We start from the raw sequence: 26895 nt of genomic DNA, 5'->3' as shown, positions 1-26895 counted from the left end.
TCCTAAACGTCCCCGATGTCCCCAATGTCCCCACTATCCCAAATCCCCCAAATGTCCCCAATGTCCCCAAACCCCCCAATGTTCCCAATGTTCCCAATGTCCCCAATGTCCCCAGTGTCCCCAACGTCCCCAATGTCCCCAATGTCCCCGCTGTCCCCAGAGACGCCGCTGACGCTGGCGGCGCAGCGCGAGGGCCCGGCCGAGGTGGAGATCATCCGGCTGCTCTGCCTGGGCGGGGCCCACCTGGACTTCCGCGCCCGCGACGGAGCCACGGCGCTGCACCGGGCGGTGTGCACGCGGCGCTACCCCGCCCTGCTGGTACACCTGGGCACACCTGGGCACACCTGGGGACAGCTGGGACACCTGGGGACAGATAGGGACACACAGGGACACGGGGGTGGCACAGGGGTGGCGCTGCACCGGGCGGTGTGCACGCGGCGCTACCCCGCCCTGCTGGTACACCTGGGCACACCTGGGCACACCTGGGCACACCTGGGACAGCTGGGACACCTGGGACACCTGGGGACACCTGGGACACCTGGGCACACCTGGGGACAGCTGGGACACCTGGGCACACCTGGGCACAGATAGGGACAGATGGGGACACCTGGGGACACCTGGGGACACGGGGGTGGCACAGGGAGGGCGCTGCACCGGGCGGTGTGCACGCGGCGCTACCCCGCCCTGCTGGTACACCTGGGCACACCTGGGCACACCTGGGACAGCTGGGCACACCTGGGGACAGCTGGGACACCTGGGGACAGATAGGCACACCTGGGGACAGCTGGGACACCTGGGACACCTGGGGACAGCTGGGACACCCAGGGACAGCTGGGGACACCTGGGGACACCTGGGGACACTGGGGACACCTGGGGACACCTGGGACACCTGGGGAGAGCTGGAGACACCTGGGCACACCTGGGGACAGATAGGCACACCTGGGCACACCTGGGACACCTGGGCACAGATAGGGACACCTGGGGACAGCTGGGACACCTGGGACACCTGGGCACACCTGGGGACAGCTGGGACACCTGGGACACCTGGGCACACCTGGGGACAGCTGGGGACACCTGGGGACACCTGGGGACAGCTGGGGACACCTGGGCACACCTGGGGACAGCTGGGACACCTGGGGACAGATGGGGACGGCTGGGCACACCTGGGGACACCTGGGGACACCTGGGACATAGGGGTGGCACCCAGTGGGTGCTATGGCGGGTCCATGGGTGCCATGGGGGGTGTCTGGGGATGTCACCAGGGGGTCCCACGGGTGTCACGCTGTCACCCGCAGGCGCTGCTGGACCTGGGGGGGTCCCCAAAAATGGGGGTGACACCCCCTGGGTGCCATGGGTGCCATGGAGATGTCACCAGGGGGTCCCACGGGTGTCACCGGGGGGGCCCAAGGGTGTCACCGGGGGGTCCCACGGGTGTCACCAGGGGGTCCCACGGGTGTCACCAGGGGGTCCCACGGGTGTCACTGGGGGGTCCCACGGGTGTCACCAGGGGGTCCCACGGGTGTCACCAGGGGGTCCCAAGGGTGTCACCGGGGGGTCCCACGGGTGTCACCGGGGGGTCCCACGGGTGTCACGCTGTCACCCGCAGGCGCTGCTGGACCTGGGGGGGTCCCCGAACTACAAGGACCGGCGGGGCCTGACCCCCCTGTACCACACGGCCATGGTGGGCGGGGACCCGCGGTGCTGCGAGCTGCTGCTCTACAACCGCGCGCACATCGGCACGGCCGACGAGAACGGCTGGCAGGAGATCCACCAGGTGACAGCCGTGTCACCGTGTCACCGTGTCACTGTGTCACCGTGTCACTGTGTCACCCCATCACCATGTCACTGTGTCACCCCCTTATCCCATTCCTGTGTCACCCTGTGTCACCGTGTCACATCGGCACGGCCGACGAGAACGGCTGGCAGGAGATCCACCAGGTGACACCTGTGTCATTGTCACCGTGTCACCGTGTCACTGTGTCACCATGTCACTGTGTCACCCCATCACCATGTCACTGTGTCACCCTGTTATCCCATTCCTGTGTCACCCTGTGTCACATCGGCACGGCCGACGAGAACGGCTGGCAGGAGATCCACCAGGTGACACCTGTGTCACCCTGTCACTGTGTCACCGTGTCACTGTGTCACCCTGTTATCCCATCCCTGTGTCACCCTGTGTCACCGTGTCACATCGGCACGGCCGACGAGAACGGCTGGCAGGAGATCCACCAGGTGACAGCCGTGTCACCGTGTCACCGTGTCACCGTGTCACTGTGTCACCGTGTCACTGTGTCACCCCATCACCATGTCACTGTGTCACCCTGTGTCGCATCGGCACAGCCGACGAGAACGGCTGGCAGGAGATCCACCAGGTGACACCTGTGTCACCCTGTCACCGTGTCACCGTGTCACTGTGTCACCCTGTTATCCCATCCCTGTGTCACCCTGTGTCACCATGTCACATCGGCACGGCCGACGAGAACGGCTGGCAGGAGATCCACCAGGTGACACCTGTGTCATTGTCACCGTGTCACTGTGTCACCCAATCCTGCTGTCACCCTGTCACCACCTCACCATATCACCGTGTCACCCTGTCCTGCTGTCACCCTGTCACTGCGTCACCGTGCCAGTGGCAGATGTCACCATCACTGTCACTCTGCCACATCACCGTGTCACTGGGTCACCCCATCATCCCTGTCCCCAAATCCCTCAAATCCCCTCAAATGTCCCCAAATCCCCCCAATGTCCCCAATGTCCCAAATCTCCTGATGTCCTCAATGTCCCCACAATGTCCCAAATCAATCCAATGTCCCCAAATGTCCCCAAATGTCCTCAATGTCCCCAAATCCCTCCAATGTCCCCAATGTCCCCGATGTCCCCAATGTCCCTGATGTCCCCGTGTCCCCAGTGTCCCCGCTGATGTCCCCAAAGTCCCCAATCCCCCCAATGTCCCCAATCCCCCCAATGTCCCCGCTGTCCCCAATCTCCCCAATGTCCCCAATGTCCCCAATCCCCCCAATGTCCCCAATCCCCCCGCTGTCCCCGCTGTCCCCAATGTCCCCGATGTCCCCAATGTCCCTGATGTCCTCAATCCCCCCAATATCCCCAATCCCCCCAATGTCCCCAGTGTCCCCGATGTCCCCAATCCCCCCAATGTCCCCGATGTCCCCGATGTCCTCAATCCCCCCAATGTCCCCAATCCCCCCAATGTCCCCAATCCCCCCGCTGTCCCCGCTGTCCCCATGTCCCCTCTGCTGTCCCAAATGTCCCTGCTGTCCCCGATGTCCCTGCTGACGTCCCCGTGTCCCCAGGCGTGCCAGCACGGCCACTCGCAGCACTTGGAGCATTTGCTGTTCTACGGGGCCGAGGCGGCGGCGCAGAACGCGTCCGGCAACACCGCGCTGCACATCTGCGCCCTCTACAACAAGGTGACACCCTGGGGACACCTCTGGGGACATCGGGGACGTCGGGGACATCGGGGGGATTGGGGACATTGGGGATGTTTGGGACATTGGGGACATTGGGGACACAAGGACACAGGGGCGTCCGGCAACACCGCGCTGCACATCTGCGCCCTCTACAACAAGGTGACACCCTGGGGACACCCCCGGGGACATCGGGGACACCGGGGACATCGGGGGGATTGGGGACATTGGGGATGTTTGGGACATTGGGGACATCGGGGACATTTGGGACATTGGGGACATTGGGGACAATGGGGACATCGGGGACATTGGGGACATTGGGGACATTGGGGACAATGGGGACATTTGGGACATTGGGGGAATTGGGGACATTGGAGGATTGGGGAAGGTTTGGGGACAACTGGGGACATTGGGGACATTTAGGGTTGCGGAGGTTGGGGACATCAGGGAGGTGTTGGTGACATTGGGAAGACTGGGGACATTTGGTGACATTTGGGGACATTGAGGATTGGGGACACTGGGGACATCGGGGGAATTGGGGACATTGGGGGACACCGAGGACATTGGGGATTGGGGACATTGGGGTGACATTGGGGACACTAAAGGGACATTGGGGGCACTGGGGACATTGGGGACACTGCGGACACTGGGGACATTGGGGTGACATTATGGGGACACAGTGGGGCCATTGAGGGCCACAGTGGGAAATGGGGGACTGGGGACCTTGGAGACACGCTGCTGGTGACACATTGGTGACATATTGTTGAGGACACGCTGGTGACACATTGGTGACATCTTGGTGACACATTGGTGACACCTTGGTGCCAACTTGGTGACATCTTGGTGACATCTTGGTGACACATTGGTGACACATTGGTGCCAACTTGGTGACATCTTGGTGCCACCTTGGTGACACCTTGGTGACACATTGGTGACACCTTGGTGCCAACTTGGTGACATCTTGGTGACACCTTGGTGACACATTGGTGCCACCTTGGTGACACCTTGGTGACACTTTGGTGACATCTTGGTGACACCTTGGTGACACCTTGGTGCCAACTTGGTGACACATTGGTGACATCTTGGTGACACATTGGTCACACCTTGGTGACACATTGGTGACACCTTGGTGACATCTTGGTGCCACCTTGGTGACACCTTGGTGACACATTGGTGACACATTGGTCACACCTTGGTGCCAACTTGGTGACACATTGGTGACATCTTGGTGCCAACTTGGTGACACCTTGGTGACATCTTGGTGACATCTTGGTGACACGCTGGTGCCACTTTGGTGCCACCTTGGTGCCACCTTGGTGCCACCTTGGTGACATCTTGGTGCCACCGGTGTCCCCCAGGAGAGCTGCGCCCGGATCCTCCTGTACCGAGGGGCCAACAAGGAGGTGAAGAACAACAGCGGGCAGACGCCGTTCCAGGTGACACCGGGGACACCGGGGACATCGAGGGGACACCGGGGACACCAATGGGGACGCTGGGGACACTGGGGACATTGGGGACACTGGGGACACCAGGGACACCATGGGGACACCGGGGACATTGGGAACATTGGGGACACTGGGGACACCAGGGACACCATGGGGACACCGGGGAGACTGGGGACACTGGGGACATTGGGGACACTGGGGACACTGGGGACACCAATGGGGACACTGGGGACATTGGGGACTCCAATGGGGACACTGGGGACACCTCATTCTGGGTGACACTGGAGAAACTGGGGACATTGGGGACACTGGGGACACCCTGCTGCAGGTGGCACTGGGGACATTTTGGAGGGTGTGACCCCCCACGTGAGTGTCCCCTCTCTGTCCCCATCCCTGTCCCATCCTGTCCCTCTGTCCCTGTCCCTCTGTCCCTCTCCCCTGTGTCCCTGTCCCTCTGTCCCTCTGTCCCTGTCCCTGTCCATCTGTCCCTGTCCCTGTCCCTGTCCCTCTGTCCCTGTCCCTGTCCCTGTCCCTGTCCCTCTGTCCCTGTCCCATCTCTGTCCCTCTGTCCCTCTGTCCCTGTCCCTCTGTCCCTGTCCCTCTGTCCCTGTCCCTGTCCCTGTCCATCTGTCCCTGTCCCTGTCCCTGTCCCTCTGTCCCTGTCCCTGTCCCTGTCCCTGTCCCATCCCTGTCCCTGTCCCCTCTGTCCCTCTGTCCCTGTCCCTGTCCCTGTCCCTGTCCCTGTCCCTGTCCCTGTCCCTGTCCCTCTGTCCCTCTGTCCCTCTGTCCCTGTCCATCTGTCCCTGTCCCTGTCCCTGTCCATCTGTCCCTGTCCCTGTCCCTCTGTCCCTCTGTCCCTCTGTCCCTCTGTCCCTCTGTCCCTGTCCCTGTCCCTGTCCCTCTGTCCCTCTGTCCCTGTCCCTCTGTCCCTCTGTCCCTGTCCCTCTGTCCCTGTCCCCGCAGGTGGCCGTCATCGCTGGGAACTTTGAGCTGGGGGAGCTCATCAAGAACCACCGGGACAGCGACGTGGGTGAGCCGGGGGACACTGGGGACATTGGGGACATCAGGGACATTGGGGACATTGGGGACATCAGGGACATCGGGGACATTGGGGACATTGGGGACATTGGGGACATCGGGGACATTGGGGACATTGGGGACATTGGGGACATTGGGGACATCGGGGACATTGGGGACATCAGGGACATCGGGGACATTGGGGACATTGGGGACATCGGGGACATCGGGGACATTGGGGACATTGGGGACATCAATGGGGACATTGGGGACATTGGGGACATTGGGGGGATTGGGGACATTGGGGGGATTGGGGACATTGGGGACATTGGGGGGATTGGGGACATTGGGGACATTTGGGACATCAATGGGGACATTTGGGACATTGGGGACATTGGGGACATCAGGGACATTGGGGACATCGGGGACATCGGGGACATTGGGGACATCAATGGGGACATTTGGGGACACACCTGGGGACACACCTGGGGACACCGGGGATGTTTGGGGACGTTTGGAGACATTTGGGGACAGTGGGGAAGGGGGATGGGAGTTGGAAGGGACTCGGGGGGTGCCGCTGTTCCAACCCCCCCCAAACCCCCAAAATCCCTCGAAAAATTCCCCCCTAAACTCCCCCAAACCCCCCCTGACCCCCCCAAACCCCTCAAAATTGCCCCTAAACACCCCAAATCTCCCCAAATCCCCCCAAATCCCCCCCAAACACCCCAAAATCCATCCCAAACCCCCCCTGAACACCCCAAACCCCCCCAGATCCCCCCTAAACACCCCAAAATCCATCCTAACCCCCCCAAATCCCCCTCAAAGCCCCCCCAACCCCCCAAATCCCCCGTAAACACCCCAAAACCCCCCCTGACCCCCCAAATCCCCCCAGTTCCCTTCCAGGAGAGCCCCAAACCCCCCTAAACACCCCAAACCCCCCTAAACACCCCAAACCCCCCCTAAACACCCCAAAATCCATCCTGACCCCCTCAAACCCCCCCAGTTCCCTTCCAGGAGAGCCCCAAACACCCCCAAATCCTCCCCAAATCCCCCCCAGACACCCCAAAACCCCCCCGACCCCCCAAACCCCCCCAGTTCCCTTCCAGGAGAGCCCCAAACCCCCCAAATCCCCCCCAAACCCCCCCAAATCCCCCCTAAACACCCCAAAATCCATCCTGACCCCCCCAAACCCCCCAGTTCCCTTCCAGGAGAGCCCAGACACCCCCCCAAACACCCCAAATCTCCCCCAAACCCCCCCAAGTCCCCCCAAACACCCCCAAACCCCCTCTGACCCCCCCAAATCCCCCCAGTTCCCTTCCAGGAGAGCCCCAAACCCCCCAAATCCTCCCCAAATCCCCCCCAAACACCCCAAATCCCCCCTAAACACCCCCAAACCCCCCCTGACCCCCCAAATCCCCCCAGTTCCCTTCCAGGAGAGCCCCAAACGCCCCCAAATCCCCCCAAATCCTCCCCAAACACCCCCAAACCCCCCTGACCCCCCCAAAGCCCCCCAGTTCCCTTCCAGGAGAGCCCCAAACCCCCCCAAATCCTCCCCAAATCCCCCCCAAACACCCCCAAACCCCCCCTGACCCCCCAAACCCCCCCAGTTCCCTTCCAGGAGAGCCCAAACCCCCCCAAACCCCCCCTAAACACCCCAAAATCCATCCTAAACCCCCCAAATCCCCCCAGTTCCCTTCCAGGAGAGCCCAGACACCCCCCAAATCCCCCCCAAACACCCCAAATCCCCCCTAAACCCCCCCAGATCCCCCCCAAACACCCCCAAACCCCCCCTGACCCCCCCAAACCCCCCCAGTTCCCTTCCAGGAGAGCCCCAAACGCCCCCAGATCCTCCCCTAATCCCCCCCAAACCCCCCCAAATCCCCCCCAAACACCCCAAATCCCCCCTAAACCCCCCCAAACCCCTCCAGTTCCCTTCCAGGAGAGCCCCAAACCCCCCCAAATCCCCCCAAATCCCCCCCAGACACCCCCAAACCCCCCCTGACCCCCCAAACCCCCCCAGTTCCCTTCCAGGAGAGCCCCCAGTTCGCCGGCCGCCGCCGGGAGGGGCTGCGGGGCCTCCCCCTGCCCCCCCAGCGCCTCCTGCGGGCCAACAGCGACACCGGGGGGGGGGCGCTGCCCGAGTGGGTGCTGAGGGGTCCCCCCGGAGCCCCCCCGGGCCCCCGGCCCCCCTCGGGCACCCTGCGCAGCTCCAGCTCCCCCCGGGGGGCTCGGGCGCGCTCCCCCTCCCGCGGCCGGCACCCCGAGGAGCCGCGGAGGCAGCCCCGGGGCCGGCCCAGGTAAAACGGGGGGGATTTGGGGGGGATTTGGGGGGATTTGGGGGGTTTGGGGGGGATTTGGGGGGGATTTGGGGTGATTTGGGGCGTTTGGGGGGGATTTGGGGGGGATTTGGGGTGATTTGGGGTGATTTGGGGGGTTTGGGGGGGATTTGGGGGGCTTGGGGGGGATTTGGGGTGATTTGGGGAGTTTGGGGGGGTTTTGGGGGGTTTCAGGGGGTTTCAGGGGGATTTGGGGGCTGGGACCCCCGAGGGGGGCACCCCGAGGAGCCGCGGAGGCAGCCCCGGGGCCGGCCCAGGTAAAACGGGGGGGATTTTGGGGGGTTTGGGGGGGATTTGGGGTGATTTGGGAAGGATTTGGGGTGATTTGGGAAGGTTTGAGGGGGGTTTAGGGGGTTTCAGGGGGTTTGGGGGGATTTGGGGGGGTTTGGAGGGTTGCGACCCCCGAGGGGGGCACCCCAAGGAGCCGCGGAGGCAGCCCCGGGGCCGGCCCAGGTAAGAGGGGGGGATTTTGGGGGGTTTGGGGGGGATTTGGGGGGTTTGAGGGTGATTTGGGAAGGTTTGAGGGGGGTTCAGGGGGGTTTGGGGGGATCTGGGGGGGTTTGGGGGGCTGGGACCCCCGAGGGGGGCACCCCGAGGAGCCGCGGAGGCAACCCCGGGGCCGGCCCAGGTAAAAGGGGGGGATTTTGGGGGGTTTGGGGGGATTTGGGGTGATTTGGGAAGGTTTGAGGGGGGTTTAGGGGGTTTCAGGGGGGTTTGGGGGGATTTGGGGGGGTTTGGAGGGTTGCGACCCCCGAGGGGGGCACCCCGAGGAGCCGCGGAGGCAGCCCCGGGGCCGGCCCAGGTACGGGGGTGGGGGGATTTGGGAGGTTTGGGGGGGATTTGGGGGGATCTGGGGGGTTTGGGGGGGATTTGGGGTGATTTGGGGAGGATTTGGGGTGATTTAGGGAGGATTTGGGGGGTTTGGGGAGGATTTGGGGGGGATTTGGGGGGGATTTGGGGGGTTTGGGCGGGATTTGGGGGGGATTTGGGGAGTTTGGGGGGGTTTTGGGGGGTTTCAGGGGGTTTCAGGGGGGATTTGGGGGCTGGGACCCCCGAGGGGGGCACCCCGAGGAGCCCCGGAGGCAGCCCCGGGGCCGGCCCAGGTAAAAGGGGGGGGATTTTGGGGGGGATTTTGGGGGGATTTGAGTGGATTTTGGGGAGGGTTTGAGGGGAATTTGGGGGTTTGGGGTGGGTTTGAGGGGGGATTTGGGGGGGTTTGGGGGATTTTGGGGAGCTGGGACCACCAGAAAAGGCGCCTGGAGGAGCCTTGGAGGCAACCCCGGGGCAGACCCAGGTATGGGGGGGAGCACCTGGGGGGGATTTTGGGGGGGATTTGGGGGGATTTGGGGGGGATTTAGGGGGATTTGGGGGTGTTTAGTGGATTTTTGGGGGGATTTTGGGGGGATTTGGGGGGATTTTGGGGGGATTTGGGGGGCTGGAACCGCAGCAAAAGGCGCCTGGAGGAACCCCAGGATAGGCCCAGGTACAGGGGGGGCACCTGGGGGGGATTTTTTTGGAGGGATTTGGGGGAATTTTGGGGGGCTGGGACCCCTGGGGGTGGGACTTGGGGGGGATTTTGGGGGATTTTGGGGGGGATTTGGGGGATTTGGGGGGGATTTTGGGGGACTGGAACCCCTGGAAAAGGCACCTGGAGGAGTCCCAGGTATTGGGGGGGGGGGATTTTGGGGGATTTTTGGGGCATTTTGGGGGATTTGGGGGATTTTTTAGGGGGATTTGAGGGGCTGGAACCCCTTGGCGGAGATTTGGGGGGATTTTGGAGATTTTTGGGGGGGATTTTGGGGGGATTTGGGGGGGCTTGGGGGGATTTTTGGGGGGGATGGGTCCTTTGGACTGGGACCTGCACCCCGTTTTTGGGGGTCTGGGGGCCCCTTTTGAGGGTTCAGGACCCCAAATCGGGACCCCAGACCCCAAATTGAGAACCTCAGACCCCAAATCGGGACCCCAGCCCCCAAAATTGTGATCCCAGACTCCAAAACCGGGACCCCAGACCCCAAATCGGGACCCCAGCCCCCAAACCGGACCCCGATTCGAGCATCGGGAACCCCAGTTCGGGACTCAGGGACCCCAAATCAGGACCCCAGACCCCAAACCGAGACCCCAGACCCCAAATCGAGACCCCAGCCCCCAAAATTGTGATCCCAGACTCCAAAACCGGGACCCCAGACCCCAAATTGAGAACCCCAGACCCCAAATCGGGACCCCAGACCCCAAATCGGGACCCCAGCCCCCAAACCGGACCCCAATTCGAGCGTCAGGAACCCCAAATTGGGACTCGGGGGCCCCAAACCGGGACCCCAGCCCCCAAATCAGACTCCAGCCCCCAAACCGGGACCCCAGACCCCAAATTGGAACCCCAATTCGAGTGTCGGGAACCCCAATTCGGGACTCAGGGACCCCAAAATCGGGACCCCAGACCCCAAACCAGGACCCCAGACCCCAAATCGGGACCCCAAACCCCCAAATCTCCCCTCCCGGCCCCATTTGGAGTCCCCGGGACCCCGATTCGAGCGTCGGGAACCCCAAAATCGGGACCCCAGACCCCAAACCGGGACCCCAGACCCCAAACCGGGACCCCAGACTCCAAATCAGGACCCCAGACCCCAAAATCGGGACCCCAGACCCCAAATCAGGATCCCAGACCCCAAACCGGGACCCCAGACCCCAAATTGGAACCCCAATTGGAGTGTTGGGAACCCCAATTCGGGACTCAGGGACCCCAAATCGGGACCCCAGCCCCCAAACCGGGACCCCAGACCCCAAATCTCCCCTCCCGGCCCCGTTTGGAGTCCCGGGACCCCGGTTTGAGCGTCGGGAACCCCAAAATCGGGACCCCAGACCCCAAACCGGGACCCCAGCCCCCAAATCTCCACTCTTGGCCCCATTTGGAGTCCCCGGGACCCCAATTCGAGCATCAGGAACCCCAAATTGGGACTCGGGGGCCCCAAATCGGGACCCCAGCCCCCAAACCGGGACCCCAGCCCCCAAACCGGGACCCCAGACCCCAAACCAGGACCCCAGCCCCCAAATCAGACCCCAGCCCCCAAACCGGGACCCCAGCCCCCAAACCAGACCCCGATTCGAGCGTCAGGAACCCCAAATTGGGACTCGGGGGCCCCAAACCGGGACCCCAGCCCCCAAATCAGACCCCAGCCCCCAAACCGGGACCCCAGACCCCAAATTGGAACCCCAATTCGAGTGTCGGGAACCCCAATTCGGGACTCAGGGACCCCAAACCGGGACCCCAGCCCCCAAACCGGGACCCCAGCCCCCAAACCGGGACCCCAGCCCCCAAACCGGGACCCTGATTCGAGCGTCGGGAACCCCAAACCGGGACCCCAGCCCCCAAACCGGGACCCCAGCCCCCAAACCGGGACCCCAGCCCCCAAACTGGGACCCCAGACCCCAAACCGGGACCCCAGCCCCCAAACCGGGACCCCAGCCCCCAAATCAGGACCCCAGCCCCCAAACCGGGACCCCAGCCCCCAAATCAGGACCCCAGCCCCCAAATCAGGACCCCAGCCCCCAAACCGGGACCCCAGCCCCCAAACCGGGACCCCAGCCCCCAAATCGGGACCCCAGCCCCCAAACCGGGACCCCAGCCCCCAAATCAGGACCCCAGCCCCCAAACCGGGACCCCAGACCCCAAAATCGGGACCTCAGACCCCAAACCGGGACCCCAGCCCCCAAACCGGGACCCCAGACCCCAAATCAGACCCCAGCCCCCAAACCAGACCCCGATTCGAGCGTCGGGAGCCGCAGCTCGGGGCTCCCGGGGCCGTGCCGGGGGTCTCAGCCCCGTCCCCCCGGTGCCCCCCAGCTCCAGCGGCCTGAGCCGGGAGCCGGGCGCGGGGGGCACCCCCGGGGGCACCCTGGGCTCGCGGGGCGTGAAGAGGAAACTCTACTCGGCCGTGCCCGGCCGCACCTTCCTGGCCGTGAGACCCTACCAGGCGCAGGGCGAGGGCGAGCTCAGCCTCAGCAAGGGCGAGCGCATCAAGGGTGGGTCCGGGGGGGCACAGAGCCCCAGAATAGCCCCCAAAACACCCCAGAATAGTCCCCAAAAAACCCCAGAATAGCCCCCAAAAAAACCCCAGAATAGTCCCAAAAAAACCCCAGAATAGCCCCCAAAAAAAACCCCAGAATAGTCCCCAAAACACCCCAGAATAGCCCCCAAAACACCCCCAGAATAGTCCCAAAAACCCCAGAATAGCCCCCAAAACACCCCCAGAATAGTCCCAAAAACCCCCCAGAATAGCCCCCAAAAAAACCCCAGAATAGCCCCAAAAACCCCCCAGAATAGCCCCCAAAAAAACCCCAGAATAGTCCCCAAAACACCCCAGAATAGTCCCAAAAACCCCCCAGAATAGCCCCCAAAAAAACCCCAGAATAGCCCCCCAAAACACCCCAGAATAGCCCCAAAAAAACCCCAGAATAGCCCCCAAAACACCCCCAGAATAGCCCCCAAAACACCCCCAGAATAGCCCCCAAAAAAACCCCAGAATAGCCCCCAAAAAAACCCCAGAATAGTCCCCAAAACACCCCAGAATAGCCCCCAAAAAACCCCAGAATAGCCCCCAAAAAAACCCCAGAATAGCCCCCAAAGAAACCCCAGAATAGCCCCCAAAGAAACCCCAGAATAGCCCCCAAAAAAACCCCAGAATAGCCCCCAAAAAAACCCCAGAATAGTCCCCAAAACACCCCAGAATAGCCCCCAAAAAAACCCCAGAATAGCCCCCAAAACACCCCCAGAATAGCCCCGAAATAGCCCCAAAACCCCCCCAGAATAGCCCCAAAATAGCCCCGAAAACCCCCCAGAATTGCCCCAAAAACCCCCCAGAATAGCCCCGAAATAGCCCCAAAACTGCCCCAAAATATCCCCAAAAGAGCCCCAAAAACCCCCCAGAATAGCCCCGAAATAGCCCCGAAATATCCCCAAAATAGCCCCAAAATAGCCCCAAAATCCCCCAAAACACCCCAGAATAGCCCCAAAATCCCCCAGAATAGCCCCAAAATAGCCCCGAAATAGCCCCAAAATAGCCCCGAAATATCCCCCAATTATCCCCAAAATATGCCCAAAGTATCCCCAAAATATGCCCAAAATAGCCCCAAAATATCCCCAAAATAGCCCAAATATATGCCCAAATTATCCCCAAAATAGCCCCAAAATAGCCCCGAAATATCCCCAAAATATCTCCAAGATATCCCCAAAATATCCCCAAAATATCCCTAAAATAGCCCCAAAATATCCCCAAAATTCCAGGATTCCACCCCCCCAAAAAAAAATCCCCCAAAAAACCCCCCAAAAATCCCAATAAATCCCTAAAAACCACCAAAAAAATCCCGGAATCCACCCCAAAAAAACCCCAAAAATCCGGGATTCCTCCCCAAAAAAACCCAAAATTTTTTTTGATGTATTTTTTCGGTTTTTTTTTTTGTTGTTTGTTTGTTTGTTTTTTTGTTTTGTTTTGGGTTTTTTTTTGGGGGGGTGAGTTTCTCATTTTTGGGGATTTTTGGGGGGTGGGATTTGGGATTTTGAGATTTTTGGGGGTTTTTGGGCTTTTTTGGGGGTGGGTTTTTTTATTTTTTGGGTATTTGGGGAGATTTTTGGGGGTTTTGGGGGTGAATTTATAATTTTGGGGGGATTTTGGGAGGATTTGGGGGTTTTTTGGGGGGTGGGATTTGGGATTTTGGGAATTTCTGGGTGGGATTTGGGGTTTTTGGGGGATTTTGGGGTTTTTTGGGTGGGTTTCTCATTTTTGGGTTTTTTGAGGATTTTGAGGGTTTTTTTTGGTGTGAATTTCTCATTTTTGGGGATTTTGGGGGGATTTGGAATTTTGGGGGGGATTTTGGGGTTTTTTGGGAAGATTTTGGGAGATTTGTGGGGAGTTTTTTTGGGAGTATTTTGGGGTAATTTTGGGGGATTTTGGGGTGTTTTGGGGGGGTTTTTGGGAGGGTTTTTTGGGGGGTTTTTGGGTTTTTTTTGGGGGGTTTTTGGGGTTTTTTGGGGGGATTTTGGGGGGTTTTTGGGAGGTTTTTTGGGGCTTTTTGGGGGGGTTTTGGGCGAGTTTTTTGGGAGTTTTTTGGGGTTTTTTTGGGGGTGTCTCTGACGGATTTCGGGGTGCCCGCAGTGCTGAGCGTGGGCGGATTTTGGGTTTTTTTGGGTGGGTTTCTCATTTTTGGGTTTTTTGAGGATTTTGGGGGGTTTTTGGGGTAATTTTGGGGAGTTTTTGGGAGTTTTTTGGGATTTTTTGGGTGTCTCTAATGGATTTTGGGTGCCCACAGTGCTGAGCGTGGGCGAGGGCAGATTTTGGGGATTTTTGGGGTGTTTTTGGGGGTTTTTTTCCGGGGTTTTTGGGGAGTTTTTGGGAGGTTTTTGGGGGGGATTTTGGGGTGTTTTTGGGGTTTTTTTGGGTGTCTCTGACGGATTTTGGGGTGCCCGCAGTGCTGAGCGTGGGCGAGGGCGGATTTTGGGGATTTTGGGGTATTTTTGGGGTTTTTTTGGGGTGTCTCTGACGGATTTCGGGTGCCCGCAGTGCTGAGCGTGGGCGAGGGCGGATTTTGGGGATTTTTGGGGTGTTTTTGGGGGTTTTTTTTCGGGGTTTTTGGGGAGTTTTTGGGAGGTTTTTGGGGGGGGATTTTGGGGTGTTTTGGGGGGTTTTTTTGGGTGTCTCTGATGGATTTTGGGGTGCCCGCAGTGCTGAGCGTGGGCGAGGGCGGATTTTGGGAGGGCCAGGCCCGGGGCCGGGTCGGGTGGTTCCCGTCCGAGTGCGTGGAGGAGGTGCCCCCCCGGACCCCCGAGGGCAAAACAGGTACCCCAAAAACCCCCGGACCCCAAAATCCCTTCCTGGACCCCAAAAATCCCTCCCTGTACCCCAAAAACCATTCCTGGACCCCAAAAATCCCTTCCCAGACCCCAAAAATCCCTTCCCGGACCCCAAAAATCCCTTCCCGGACCCCAAAATCCCTTCCTGGACCCCAAAAATCCCTTCCCGGACCCCAAAAACCATTCCTGGACCCCAAAATCCCTTCCTGGACCCCAAAAATCCCTTCCTGACCCCAAAAACCCCGGACCCCAAAAACCATTCCTGGACCCCAAAAACCATTCCTGGACCCCAAAAATCCCGGACTCCAAAAATCCCGGACCCCAAAAATCCCTTCCTGGACCCCAAAAATCCCTTCCTGGACCCCAAAAACCCCCGGACCCCAAAAACCATTCCCGGACCCCAAAAATCCCTTCCTGTACCCCAAAAACCCCGGACCCCAAAAACCCCGGACCCCAAAAATCCCTTCCTGGACCCCAAAAACCCCCGGACCCCAAAAATCCCGGACCCCAAAAATCCCTCCCTGTACCCCAAAAACCATTCCTGGACCTCAAAATCCCTTCCCGGACCCCAAAATCCCTTCCTGGACCCCAAAAATCCCTTCCCGGACCCCAAAAACCCCCGGACCCCAAAAACCATTCCCGGACCCCAAAAACCATTCCTGGACCCCAAAAATACATCCCAGACCCCAAAAACCCCCGGACCCCAAAAATCCCTCCCTGTACCCCAAAAACCCCGGACCCCAAAAACCCCGGACCCCAAAAACCATTCCTGGACCCCAAAAATCCCTCCCTGGACCCCAAAAATCCCTCCCTGGACCCCAAAAATCCCAGACCCCAAAATCCCCGTACCCCAAAAATCCCTTCCTGTACCCCAAAAATCACCCCGGACCCCAAAATCCTTCCCTGACCCCAAAAAATCCCACCCAGACCCCAAAAATCCCTTCCTGGACCCCAAAAATCCCACCCTGACCCCAAAAATAACTCCCGGAGACCAAACCTCCCCCCCAGACCCCAAAAATCCCTCCCCAGACCCCAAAAATTCCTTCCCAGACCCTAAATTCTCCCTCCGACCCCAAAAAAACCCCAAATCCCCAAATCCTTCACTGAACCCCAAAATCCTCAAATCCCTCAAATCCCCCAAACCCCTCTGACTCCAAAAAAACCCAAAAATACCCCCCAAAAAACCCAAAATATCCCAAAAAACCCCCAAAACCTCCCTGGACTCCAAAAACCCAAATTCTCTCAAAATCCCCCAAATCCCCCAAATCTCTCCCCAAAACCCCAAAATCCCCAAATCCCTCTGACCCCAAAAAAAACCCAAAATTCCCCAAATCCCCCAAATCCCTCTGACCCAAAAATCCCCCAAAAAAACCAAAAATCCCCCCAAAAAACCCAAAAAGCCCCGAAAACCCCAAATCCTCCCTGGACCCCAAAAACTCCTAAATGCCTCTGACCCCAAAAAACCCCAAAAGTCTCCAAAAAACCCCAAAAATCTCAAAACTCTCTCAAAATCCCCCAAATCTCCCAAATCCCCTCCGACCCCAAAAATCCCCAAAAATCCCCCAAACCCCTCTGACCCAAAAACTCCCAAAATCCCCAAAAACCCCCAAAAAAACCCCAAAATCCCCCCCAAAAAAACCCAAAACCCCAAAAATTCCAAAATTCACCAAACCCCTCTGACCCAAAACCCCAAAAAACCCCAAAATCCCCAAAAATCCCCCCAAAAAAACCCCAAATTTCCCAAATCCCCCAAACCCCCAAAATCCCCCAAACCCCTCTGACCCAAAACCCCCAAAAATAACCCCAAATCCCCCCAAATCCCAAAAACCCTCAAAAATCCCCAAAAATCCCCCCAAAAACCCCCAAAATCCCCCCAAAAAACCCCCAAAACACCCCAAAAATCCCCCAAATCCCCCAAGCCCCTCTGACCCAAAAATCCCCAAATGCCCCAAATTGCCCAAAACTCCCCAAATTTGCCCCGAATTCCGGCAGAGTCGCGCAGCGAGAAGGCGAAGCGGCTCTTCCGCCACTACACCGTGGGCTCCTACGACAGCTTCGACGCGCCCAGGTGAGACCCAAAATATCCCAAAAATCCCCAAAAAATCCCAAAATCCCAAAATTCCCAAAATTTCCTCTCGGGAGCACAAAAAACCCCAAAAAAATCCCAAAAAAAAAGCCCCGAAAAAGCCCCAAAAATCCCAAATTATTGCCACGAATTTCAACCCCTGAGACCCAAAATATCCCAAAAAAAACCCCCAAAATTCCCACAAATCCCAAATTTCCCTCTTGGGACCCCAAAAAATCCCAAAAAATTCCCCAAAAAAAGCCCCAAAAACCCCAAATTATTGCCCCAAACTCCAACCCCTAAGACCCCAAAAAAAACCCAAAAAACCCAAAATTTCCTCTTAAAAACCCCAAATTTCCTCAAAATCCTCCCAAATTCCCCCAAATCCCCCAAAATCTTCCCCAAATCCCCCAAAGTCTTCCCAAAATCCCACAAATCCTCCCAAAATCATCCAAAATTCCTCCAAAATCCTCCAAAATCTCCCCAAAATTCCCCAAATCATCCTCAAATCCCCCAAAATGCCAAAAAATTCCCCAAATTCCTCCCAAAATCCTCCCAAATTTTCTCCAAATCCCCCCAAAATTCCCCAAATCCTCCTCAAAGCCCCCAAATTCCTCCCAAATTCCCTCAAAATCACCCAAAAATCCCCCAAATTCTTCCTAAATCCTCCCAAAAACACCCAAATTTCCTCAAATCCTCCCAAAATTTTCTGAAATCTCCCCAAATCCCCCCAAAATCCCCCAAAATCCCCCAAATATCTCCAAATCCCCCAAAATCTCCAAATTCCTCCTGAAACCCCCAAAATTCTCCCTAAATCCCCCTAAATTCCCCAAAATCCTCCCAAAATTCTCCAAAATTTCCCAAAAATCCCCCAAATCCTCCCAAATACCCCAAAATCCCCAAATTCCACCAAAATCCCCCCAAATCTCCCAAAAATCCCAAATCTCCTCAAATTCCTCCTAAATCCACCAAATCCCCTAAAATCTCCCAAAAATCCCCCCAAATCCCCCAAATTTTTCCCAAATTTGCCCCAAAATTTCCCCAAATTTCCCCAATTTTCCCGGAATTCCCCAAAAATCCCCCAAATTTGCCCCAAAATTCCCCCAAAATCCCCAATTTTCCCTGAAATTCCCAACAAATTCCCCCAAATTTTCTCCCAAATCCCCCAAAATTTCCCCAAAATCCCCCCAAAATCTCCCCAAATCTATCCAAAATTCCCCAAAATTTTTTCCCAAATCCCCCAAAATTTCCTCAAAATCCCCTGAATCTCCCCAAAATCTCCCCCCAAAAACCCAAAATCCTCCCAAATTTTCTCCCAAACCTCCCAAATCTCCCAAAATTTTCCCAGTCCCCCCAAAATCTCCCCCAAAATTCCCCCAAAATCTCCCCAAAATCCCCCAAATCCTCCAAATCACCCCAAAAATCTCCCAAAAAATCCCCCAAAATCCCCCCAAATTTTCTCCCAAATCCCCCAAATCTCCCCCAAAATCCCCCCAAAATCTCCCAAAATCTCCCCAAAATCCCCCGAATCTCCCCTAAATCCCCCCAAAATCTCCCAAAAAAACCCCAAATCCCCCCAAATTTTCTCCCAACCCTCCCCCCGGGGCCTGTCCCGGTTTGGGACCCCCCCCCAAAATTGTCCGGCGGGTTTGGGGCATTTTGGGGCAGTTTGGGGCATTTTGGTGATTTTTTTGGAGTTGATTTGGGAAAGTTTTGGGGCATTTTTGGGGCATTTTTGTGATATTTTTGGAGTTGATTTGGAGCCGATTTGGGGCAGTTTTGGGGCAGATTTGGGGCATTTTGGGGCATTTTTGGGATATTTTTGGAGTTGATTTGGAGCTGATTTGGGGCAGATTTGGGGCCGTTTTGGGGCAGTTTGGGACATTTTGGGGCATTTTTGGGACATTTTGGGGCAGTTTTCGAGTAGTTTCAGGGCAGTTTTGGGTCAGATTTGGGACATTTTGGGGTCATTTCATGGCATTTTTGTGATTTTTTTGGAGTTGATTTGGGAAAGTTTTGGGGCATTTTTGGGGCATTTTTGGGATATTTTTGGAGTTGATTTGGAGCTGATTTGGCACCGATTTGGGGCAGTTTTGGGGCTGATTTGGGGCATTTTGGGACATTTTGGGGTCATTTAATGGCATTTTTGTGATATTTTTGGAGTTGATTTGGGGCATTTTTGGGGCATTTTGGGTCCATTTTTTGGGCAGTTTTGGGGCAGATTTGGGGCTGATTTGGGGCAGTTTTGGAGTAGTTTCGGGGCAGTTTTGGGGCAGATTTGGGACATTTTGGGGTCATTTAATGGCATTTTTGTGATATTTTTTGAGTTGATTTGGGGCATTTTGGGACATTTTGGGGCAGATTTGGGACAGATTTCGCGTTTATTTGGGGCCATTTTGGGGCAGATTTGGGCATTTTGAGGCAGATTTGGGGCATTTTGGGGTCATTTCATGGCATTTTTGTGATATTTTTGGAGTTGATTTGGAGCCGATTTGGGGCACTTTTGGGGCATTTTTGGGGCATTTTTGTGATATTTTTGGAGTAGATTTGGGGCATTTTGGGGCAGTTTTGGGGTCATTTAATGGCATTTTTGTGATATTTTTGGAGTTGATTTGGGGCATTTTTGGGGCATTTTGGGTCCATTTTTTTGGGCAGTTTTTGGGCAGATTTGGGGCATTTTGGGGCATTTTTGTGATATTTTTGGAGTTGATTTGGGGCAGTTTTGGGGCTGATTTGGGGCATTTTGGGACATTTTGGGGTCATTTCATGGCATTTTTGTGATATTTTTTGAGTTGATTTGGAGCCGATTTGGGGCATTTTGGGGCAGATTTGGGGCTGATTTGGGGCAGATTTGGGGCATTTTGGGACATTTTTGGAGCAGTTTTGGGGCAGTTTTGGGGCATTTTGGGGCAGATTTGGGGAAGATTTTGGGCAGTTTTGGGACATTTTGGGGCAGATTTTTGGGCAGATTTTTGGGCAGATTTTTGGGACAGATTTGGGACATTTTGGGGCAGATTTGGGGCATTTTGGGGTCATTTCATGGCATTTTTTGGATATTTTTGGAGTTGATTTGGGGCAGTTTTGGGGTTGATTTGGGGTCGTTTTTGGACTGATTTTGGGCAGATTTGGGGCAGTTTTGGGGCCATTTCAGGATGGTTTTGGGGCATTTTGGGGCAGATTTGGGGTTGGGTTAGGGGCACTTAGAAGGTCAATTTGAGGCTGTACTGGAGCCGTACTGGTTCTGTACTGGGACTTATACTGGTGCCATACTGGTGCCGTACTGGGAGTTATACTGGTGCTGTACTGGGAGTTATACTGGTGCTGTACTGGTTCTGTACTGGGAGCTGTACTGGTGCCATACTGGTGCCATACTGGGAGTTGTACTGGTTCCATACTGGTGCCATCCTGGTGCCATCCTGGTGCCATACTGGTGCCATACTGGGAGTTGTACTGGTGCCATACTGGTGCTATGCTGGTGCCATACTGGGAGTTATACTGGTGCCATACTGGTGCTATACTGGGAGTTATACTGGTGCCATACTGGTGCCGTACTGGTGCCATACTGGTGCCGTACTGGTGCCATACTGGTGCCATCCTGGTGCCATACTGGTGCTATACTGGGAGTTGTACTGGTTCCATACTGGTGCCGTACTGGTGCCATACTGGTGCTATACTGGGAGTTGTACTGGTGCCATACTGGGAGCTATACTGGTGCCATACTGGTGCCATACTGGGAGTTATACTGGTGCCATACTGGTGCCGTACTGGTGCCATACTGGTGCTATACTGGTGCCATACTGGTGCTATACTGGGAGTTATACTGGTGCCATACTGGTGCTATACTGGGAGTTATACTGGTGCCATACTGGTGCTATACTGGTGCCATACTGGTGCCATCCTGGTGCCATACTGGTGCTATACTGGTGCCATACTGGTGCCATCCTGGTGCCATACTGGTGCTATACTGGTGCCGTACTGGTGCCATACTGGTGCTATACTGGGAGTTGTACTGGTTCCATACTGGGAGCTATACTGGTGCCGTACTGGTGCCATACTGGGAGTTATACTGGTGCCATACTGGTGCCGTACTGGTGCCATACTGGTTCTGTACTGGTTCTGTACTGGGAGCTGGAACTGCCCTTGGAACTGCTCATCCTGTCCCAGTCCATCCCAGTTCATCCCAGTCCCATTCCAGTCTGTCCCAGTCCCTCCCAGTTCATCCCAGTTTATCTGAATTCCCTCCCAGTCCCTCCCAGTCCATCCCAGTTCATCCCAGTTTATCTGAATTTCCTCCCAGTCCCTCCCAGTCTGTCCCAGTCCATCCCAGTTCATCTGAATTCTGTCCCAGTCTCTCCCAGTTTATCCCAGTTCCTCCCAGTCCCATTCCAGTCCCCTCCCAGTCTGTCCCAGTTCATCCCAGTCCATCCCAGTTTATCCCAGTTCCCTCCCAGTCCACTCCAGTCCATCCATGCCCCCTCCCCAATTAATTCCCCTCCCCAATTCCCGACACCCCCTCCCCAATTCCTGGCGCCCCCTCCCCAATAATTCCCATCCCGCGCCTCTCCGCTGTCCCCAGGATTTCCCGGCGCCCCCTCCCCAGTATTTCCCGGCGCCCCCTCCCCAATTCCTCCAGAGCCTCTCCCGCTGTCCCCAGTATTTCCCCGCGCCCCCTCCCCAGTATTTCCCCGCGCCCCCTCCCCAGTTCCCCGCGCCCCCTCCCCAATTCCTCCGCGCCTCTCCGCTGTCCCTCCCCGGCCGCCGTCCCCGCCGCTCCGCCGGGTCCTAGAGCCGCTCCCGGTGCCGGTCCCGCCCGTCCGGCCCGGCCGCCAGCCCCGGGCCCTGCCGGGCCCCCTCCCCATCGCGGGGGGCGATGCGGCCGCGCCCCCTCCCCACGCAGCCCCCGCCATGTCCCGCCGCGCCCCCTCCCCCCGCGCCGCGCCCCCTCCCCCCGCGCCCCCGCTCTCCTCCAGCTGGCCCCTGCTGGGACCCCCCCGCCGCAGCGTCTGGTACATCTACAGGTACGGGGACCCCCGGGACCCCCGGGACCGCCCCGGGACCCCCCCGGCACCGGGACCCCCCCCCGGGCCGGGACCACCCCCCAAATCCATCCATCGTGTCCCGTTCTCCTGTCCCCGCCAGGGTCCTCCCAAATCCCGGTGTCACCCCCCCCCGTGTCACTCCGGTGTCACTCGGGACCCCCCCGGGACCCCCCCGGTACCGGGACCACCCCCCAAATCCATCCATCGTGTCCGCTTCTCCTGTCCCCGCCAGGGTCCTGCTGTCACCCCCCCCGTGTCACTCGGGACCCCCCCAGGACCCCCCGGTACCGGGACCACCCCGGGACCCCCCCGGCACCGGGACCACCCCCGGGACCCCCCCTCGGTACCGGGACCACCCCCCAAATCCATCCATCGTGTCCGCTTCTCATGTCCCCACCAGGGTCCCCCAAATCCCGGTGTCACCCCCCCGTTTCACTCCGGTGTCACTGGAGACCCCCCCGGGACCCCCGGGACCGCCCCGGGACCCCCCCGGCACCGGGACCCCCCCCCCGGTACCGGGACCACCCCCCCAAATCCATCCATCGTGTCCGCTTCTCATGTCCCCACCAAGGTCCTCCCAAATCCCGGTGTCACCCCCCCCGTGTCACTCCGGTGTCACTGGAGACCCCCCCGGGACCCCCCCGGGACCCCCCCGGCACCGGGACCACCCCCCCAAATCCATCCATCGTGTCCCCTTCTCCTGTCCCCACCAGGGTCCCGCTGGCACCCCCCTGTGTCACTCGGGACCCCCCCCAAGAACCCCCCGGTACCGGGACCCCCCCCCGGTACCGGGACCACCCCCCGGGCCGGGACCACCCCCCCAAATCCATCCATCGTGTCCGCTTCTCCTGTCCCCGCCAGGGTCCCGCTGTCACCCCCCTGTGTCATTCGGGACCACCCCGGGACCCCCCCGGTACCGGGACCACCCCCCAAATCCATCCATTGTGTCCGCTTCTCCTGTCCCCACCAGGGTCCCCCAAATCCCGGTGTCACCCGCCCCGTGTCACTCCGGTGTCACTCAGGACCCCCCCGGGACCGCCCCGGGACCCCCCCGGTACCGGGACCCCCCCCGGGCCGGGACCACCCCCCAAATCCATCCCCGTGTCCCCCTCTCATGTCCCCGCCAGGGTCCCGCTGTCACCCCCCCCGTGTCCCACCAGTGTCCCCCTCGTGTCCCCCCCCAATGTCCCCTTGTGTCCCCCAAAGTCCCCCCGTGTCCACCCCAATGTCCCCTCATGTCCCCACTGTCCCCTCGTGTCCACCCCAATGTCCCCCCCCATGTCACCCTCAATGTCCCCCAGTGTCCCCCCAATGTCCCCCAATGTCCCCCTCAATGTCCCCCCCACGTTACCCCCAAAGTCCCCCCATGTCCCCCCCATCTACCCTCCAATGTCCCCTCCTGTCCCCAAGGTCCCCTCGTGTCCCCCAGTGTCCCCCCAGTGTCCCCCTCAGTGTCCCTCCAATGTCCCCCCATGTCACCCTCGGTGTCCCCCTGTGTCCCACTCATGTCCCCCCCCATTTCCCCCAATGTCCCCCCATGTCACCCTCCATGTCCACCCCCGTGTCACCCCCAATGTCCCCTGGTGTCCCCCAATGTCCCCTGGTGTCCCCCTCAATGTCCCCCCCCGTGTCACCCCCAATGTCCCCCCATGTCCCCAAGGTCCCCTCATGTCCCCTGGTGTCCCCCAATGTCCCCTGGTGTCCTCCTCAATGTTCCCTCGTGTCCCCCAATGTCCCCCCATGTCCCCAAGGTCGCCTCGTGTCCCCTGGTGTCCCCCAATGTCCCCTCATGTCCCCCCCATCCCACCAGGAACCCCAATGTCCCCTCGTGTCCCCCAATGTCCCCTCATGTCCCCAAGGTCCCCTCATGTCCTCTCGTGTCCCCCAATGTCCCCCCATGTCCCCAAGGTCCCCTCATGTCCCCTGGTGTCCCCCAATGTCCCCTGGTGTCCTCCTCAATGTCCCCTCGTGTCCCCCAATGTCCCCCCATGTCCCCAAGGTCCCCCCGTGTCACCCCCAATGTCCCCCCATGTCCCCAAGGTCCCCTCGTGTCCCCCAATGTCCCCCCATGTCCCCAAGGTCCCCTCGTGTCCCCTGGTGTCCCCCAATGTCCCCCCATGTCCCCTGCTGTCCCCTGGTGTCCCTCTGTCCCTCTTTGTCTCCCCGGGGGTGGCAGTGGGGGGACACAGGACAATGGGGAGGGGAGGGGACACTTGTGGGGGGACAGGGAGGTGACACGGTGGGGTTGGGGACATTGGGGACACGTCTGGGGTGCTTTGGGGACACTGCTGGGGACAAGGGGGGGTGTCACCGGTGTGCGGGTGTCATCGTGGCCTCGGTGCCATCGATGTCCCCCCCTTGTCTCCACGTGTCACCCGCGGGAGCGTCCCCGTGTCTGCGCCGTGGTCCCAGTGTCCCCAATGTCCCCAGTGTCCCCAATGTCCCCAACACCCCCAGTGTCCCCTGATGTCCCCAAACCCCCCCAATATCCCCAGTGTCCCCAGTGTCCCCAGTGTCCCCAATGTCCCCAATGTCCCCAACACCCCCAGTGTCCCCTGATGTCCCCAAACCCCCCCAATGTCCCCAACGTCCCCAGTGTCCCTTCCTCATGTCCCCAATGTCCCCAGTCCCCCCATTGTCCCCAATGCCTCCAACACCTCCTGATGTCCCCAAACTCCCCAATTCCCCCGATCCTCCCGATGTCCCCAAGGTCCCCAAAATACCCAAACCCCAATGTCCCCAACGTCCCCAACCCCTCCAATGTCCAAAAATGTCCCCAAATGTCCCCAGTCCCCCCAATCGCTCCAATGTCCCCAAATCCCCAAATGTCCCCAAATGTCCCCAACTCCCCCAATGTCCCTGATGTCCCCAATGTCTCAATTGTCCCCAAATCCCCCCAATGTCCCCAATGTCTCTTCCATGTCCCCAACCCCCCCAAATGTCCCCAAATGTCCCCAACATCCCCACTGTCCCCAATCCGCCTGACGTCCCCAATGTCCCCATTGTCCCCAAATGTCCCCAAATGTCCCCAGTCCCCCAATCTCCCCAATGTCCCCAAATGTCCCCAATTCCGCAAATCCCCAAATGTCCCTTCCATGTCCCCAATCTCCCCAAATGTCCCCAATATTCCCAACGTCCTCAATGTCCCGAAATGCCCCAATCTCCCCAATGTCCCCAATCCCCCCGACGTCCCCGTGTCCCCAATCCCCCCGGTGTCCCCATTGTCCCCGATGTCCCCAATGTCCCCAATCCCCCCAATCCCCCAATCCCCCCGATGTCCCCGATGTCCCCAATCCCCCCGATGTCCCCAATGTCCCCAATCCCCCTGATGTCCCCGATGTCCCCATTGTCCCCGATGTCCCCAATCCCCCCGACGTCCCCAATCCCCCCAATGTCCCCGATGTCCCCAATCCCCCCGATGTCCCCAATGTCCCCGGTGTCCCCATTGTCCCCGGTGTCCCCGTGCCCGCAGCGATTACATCATCAAGGAGAAGACGGTGCTGCTGCAGAAGAAGGACAGCGAGGGCTTCGGCTTCGTGCTGCGCGGGGCCAAGGGTCAGCGGGGACATGGGGACATGGGGACATGGGGACAGCGGGGACAGCGGGGGATTGGGGACATTGGGGGGATTGGGGGGATTGGGGGATTGGGGACATCGGGGGGATTGGGGACATTGGGGGGATTGGGGGGATTGGGGACAATGGGGGGATTGGGGACATGGGGACAGCGGGGCCAAGGGTCAGCGGGGACATGGGGACAGCGGGGACATTGGGGACATTGGGGGATTGGGGACATTGGGGGGATTGGGGACATCGGGGGGATTGGGGACATCAGGGGATTGGAGGGTTTGGGGACATTGGGGACATTGGGGACATCGGGGGATTGGGGGGATTGGGGACATTGGGGACATTGGGGATGTTGGGGGGATTGGGATCACTGGGGATTTGGGGACATGAGGGACATCGGGCACAGCGGGGACAATGGGGACATCGGGAACATTGGGGACATCGGGCGGATTGGGGACATCAGGGACATTGGGGGGATTGGGGGGATTGGGGACATTTGGGGTCATTTGGGGATTCAGGGACATTGGGGACATTGGGGACATTGGGGGCGTTGGGGACATCGAGGGGACATCAAGGGGACATTGGGGACATGAAGGACATCGGGCACAGCGGGGACATTGGGGACATCGAGGGGATTGGGGGGATTTGGGGATTTGGGGACATTTGGGGACATTTGGGGACATTTGGGGACATTGGGGGAGGGGCTGGAGGGTCCCGGGGTGGCCCCAGAGGTTCCTTGGGGGGGATTTTTCGGGAAATTTTGGGAATTTCGGAGGAATTTGGGGGATTTGGGGGAATTTTGGGATTTTTTGGAGATTTTTCGGGAAATTTTGGGAGATTTGGGGGAAATTTGGGAATTTGGGGGGAATTTTGGGATTTTTATGGGAATTCAGGATTTTTTTTTTAGGAATTTTGAGATTTTTTGGGATTAATCTGGGAATTTTGGGATTTTTTTAATGGGATTTTTTGGGGGGAATTTGAGATTTTTTTCTCCATTTTTTAATGTAATTTTTCTGGGACTTTTCTGGGGATTTGGAGATTTTGGGGAATTTGGGGATTTTCTAAAGGAATTTTTAAGGGGAGATTTGGGATATTTTTGGCTTTTATAAGCTAATTTTTTTGGCAATTTTGAGATTTTTTTGGGATTTTTGGGGATTCTTTTA

General features: G+C 58.4%; 1 protein-coding gene across 1 annotated transcript in view; it reads left to right on the top strand.

The window, feature by feature from the left end:
• The window catches only part of SHANK1 (SH3 and multiple ankyrin repeat domains 1), a 63254-nt gene that overhangs the window by 10978 nt on the left and 25381 nt on the right, over positions 1–26895 (top strand). Inside the window, exons 5-14 of the mRNA XM_077789823.1 lie at positions 161–318; positions 1607–1774; positions 3312–3428; positions 4784–4861; positions 5834–5900; positions 7908–8184; positions 12062–12240; positions 14937–15050; positions 17057–17132; positions 25641–25723. Coding sequence (XP_077645949.1) covers positions 161–318; positions 1607–1774; positions 3312–3428; positions 4784–4861; positions 5834–5900; positions 7908–8184; positions 12062–12240; positions 14937–15050; positions 17057–17132; positions 25641–25723 — 1317 coding nt within the window. The remainder of the gene's footprint in view (positions 1–160; positions 319–1606; positions 1775–3311; positions 3429–4783; positions 4862–5833; positions 5901–7907; positions 8185–12061; positions 12241–14936; positions 15051–17056; positions 17133–25640; positions 25724–26895) is intronic.

This window comes from Lonchura striata, chromosome 38 (genome assembly GCF_046129695.1).
Source record: "Lonchura striata isolate bLonStr1 chromosome 38, bLonStr1.mat, whole genome shotgun sequence".
NCBI classification, from domain to species: Eukaryota; Metazoa; Chordata; class Aves; order Passeriformes; family Estrildidae; genus Lonchura; species Lonchura striata.
The sequence above is the reverse complement of the archived record's forward strand: the minus strand, read 5'-3'. Positions and strand labels throughout refer to the sequence as shown.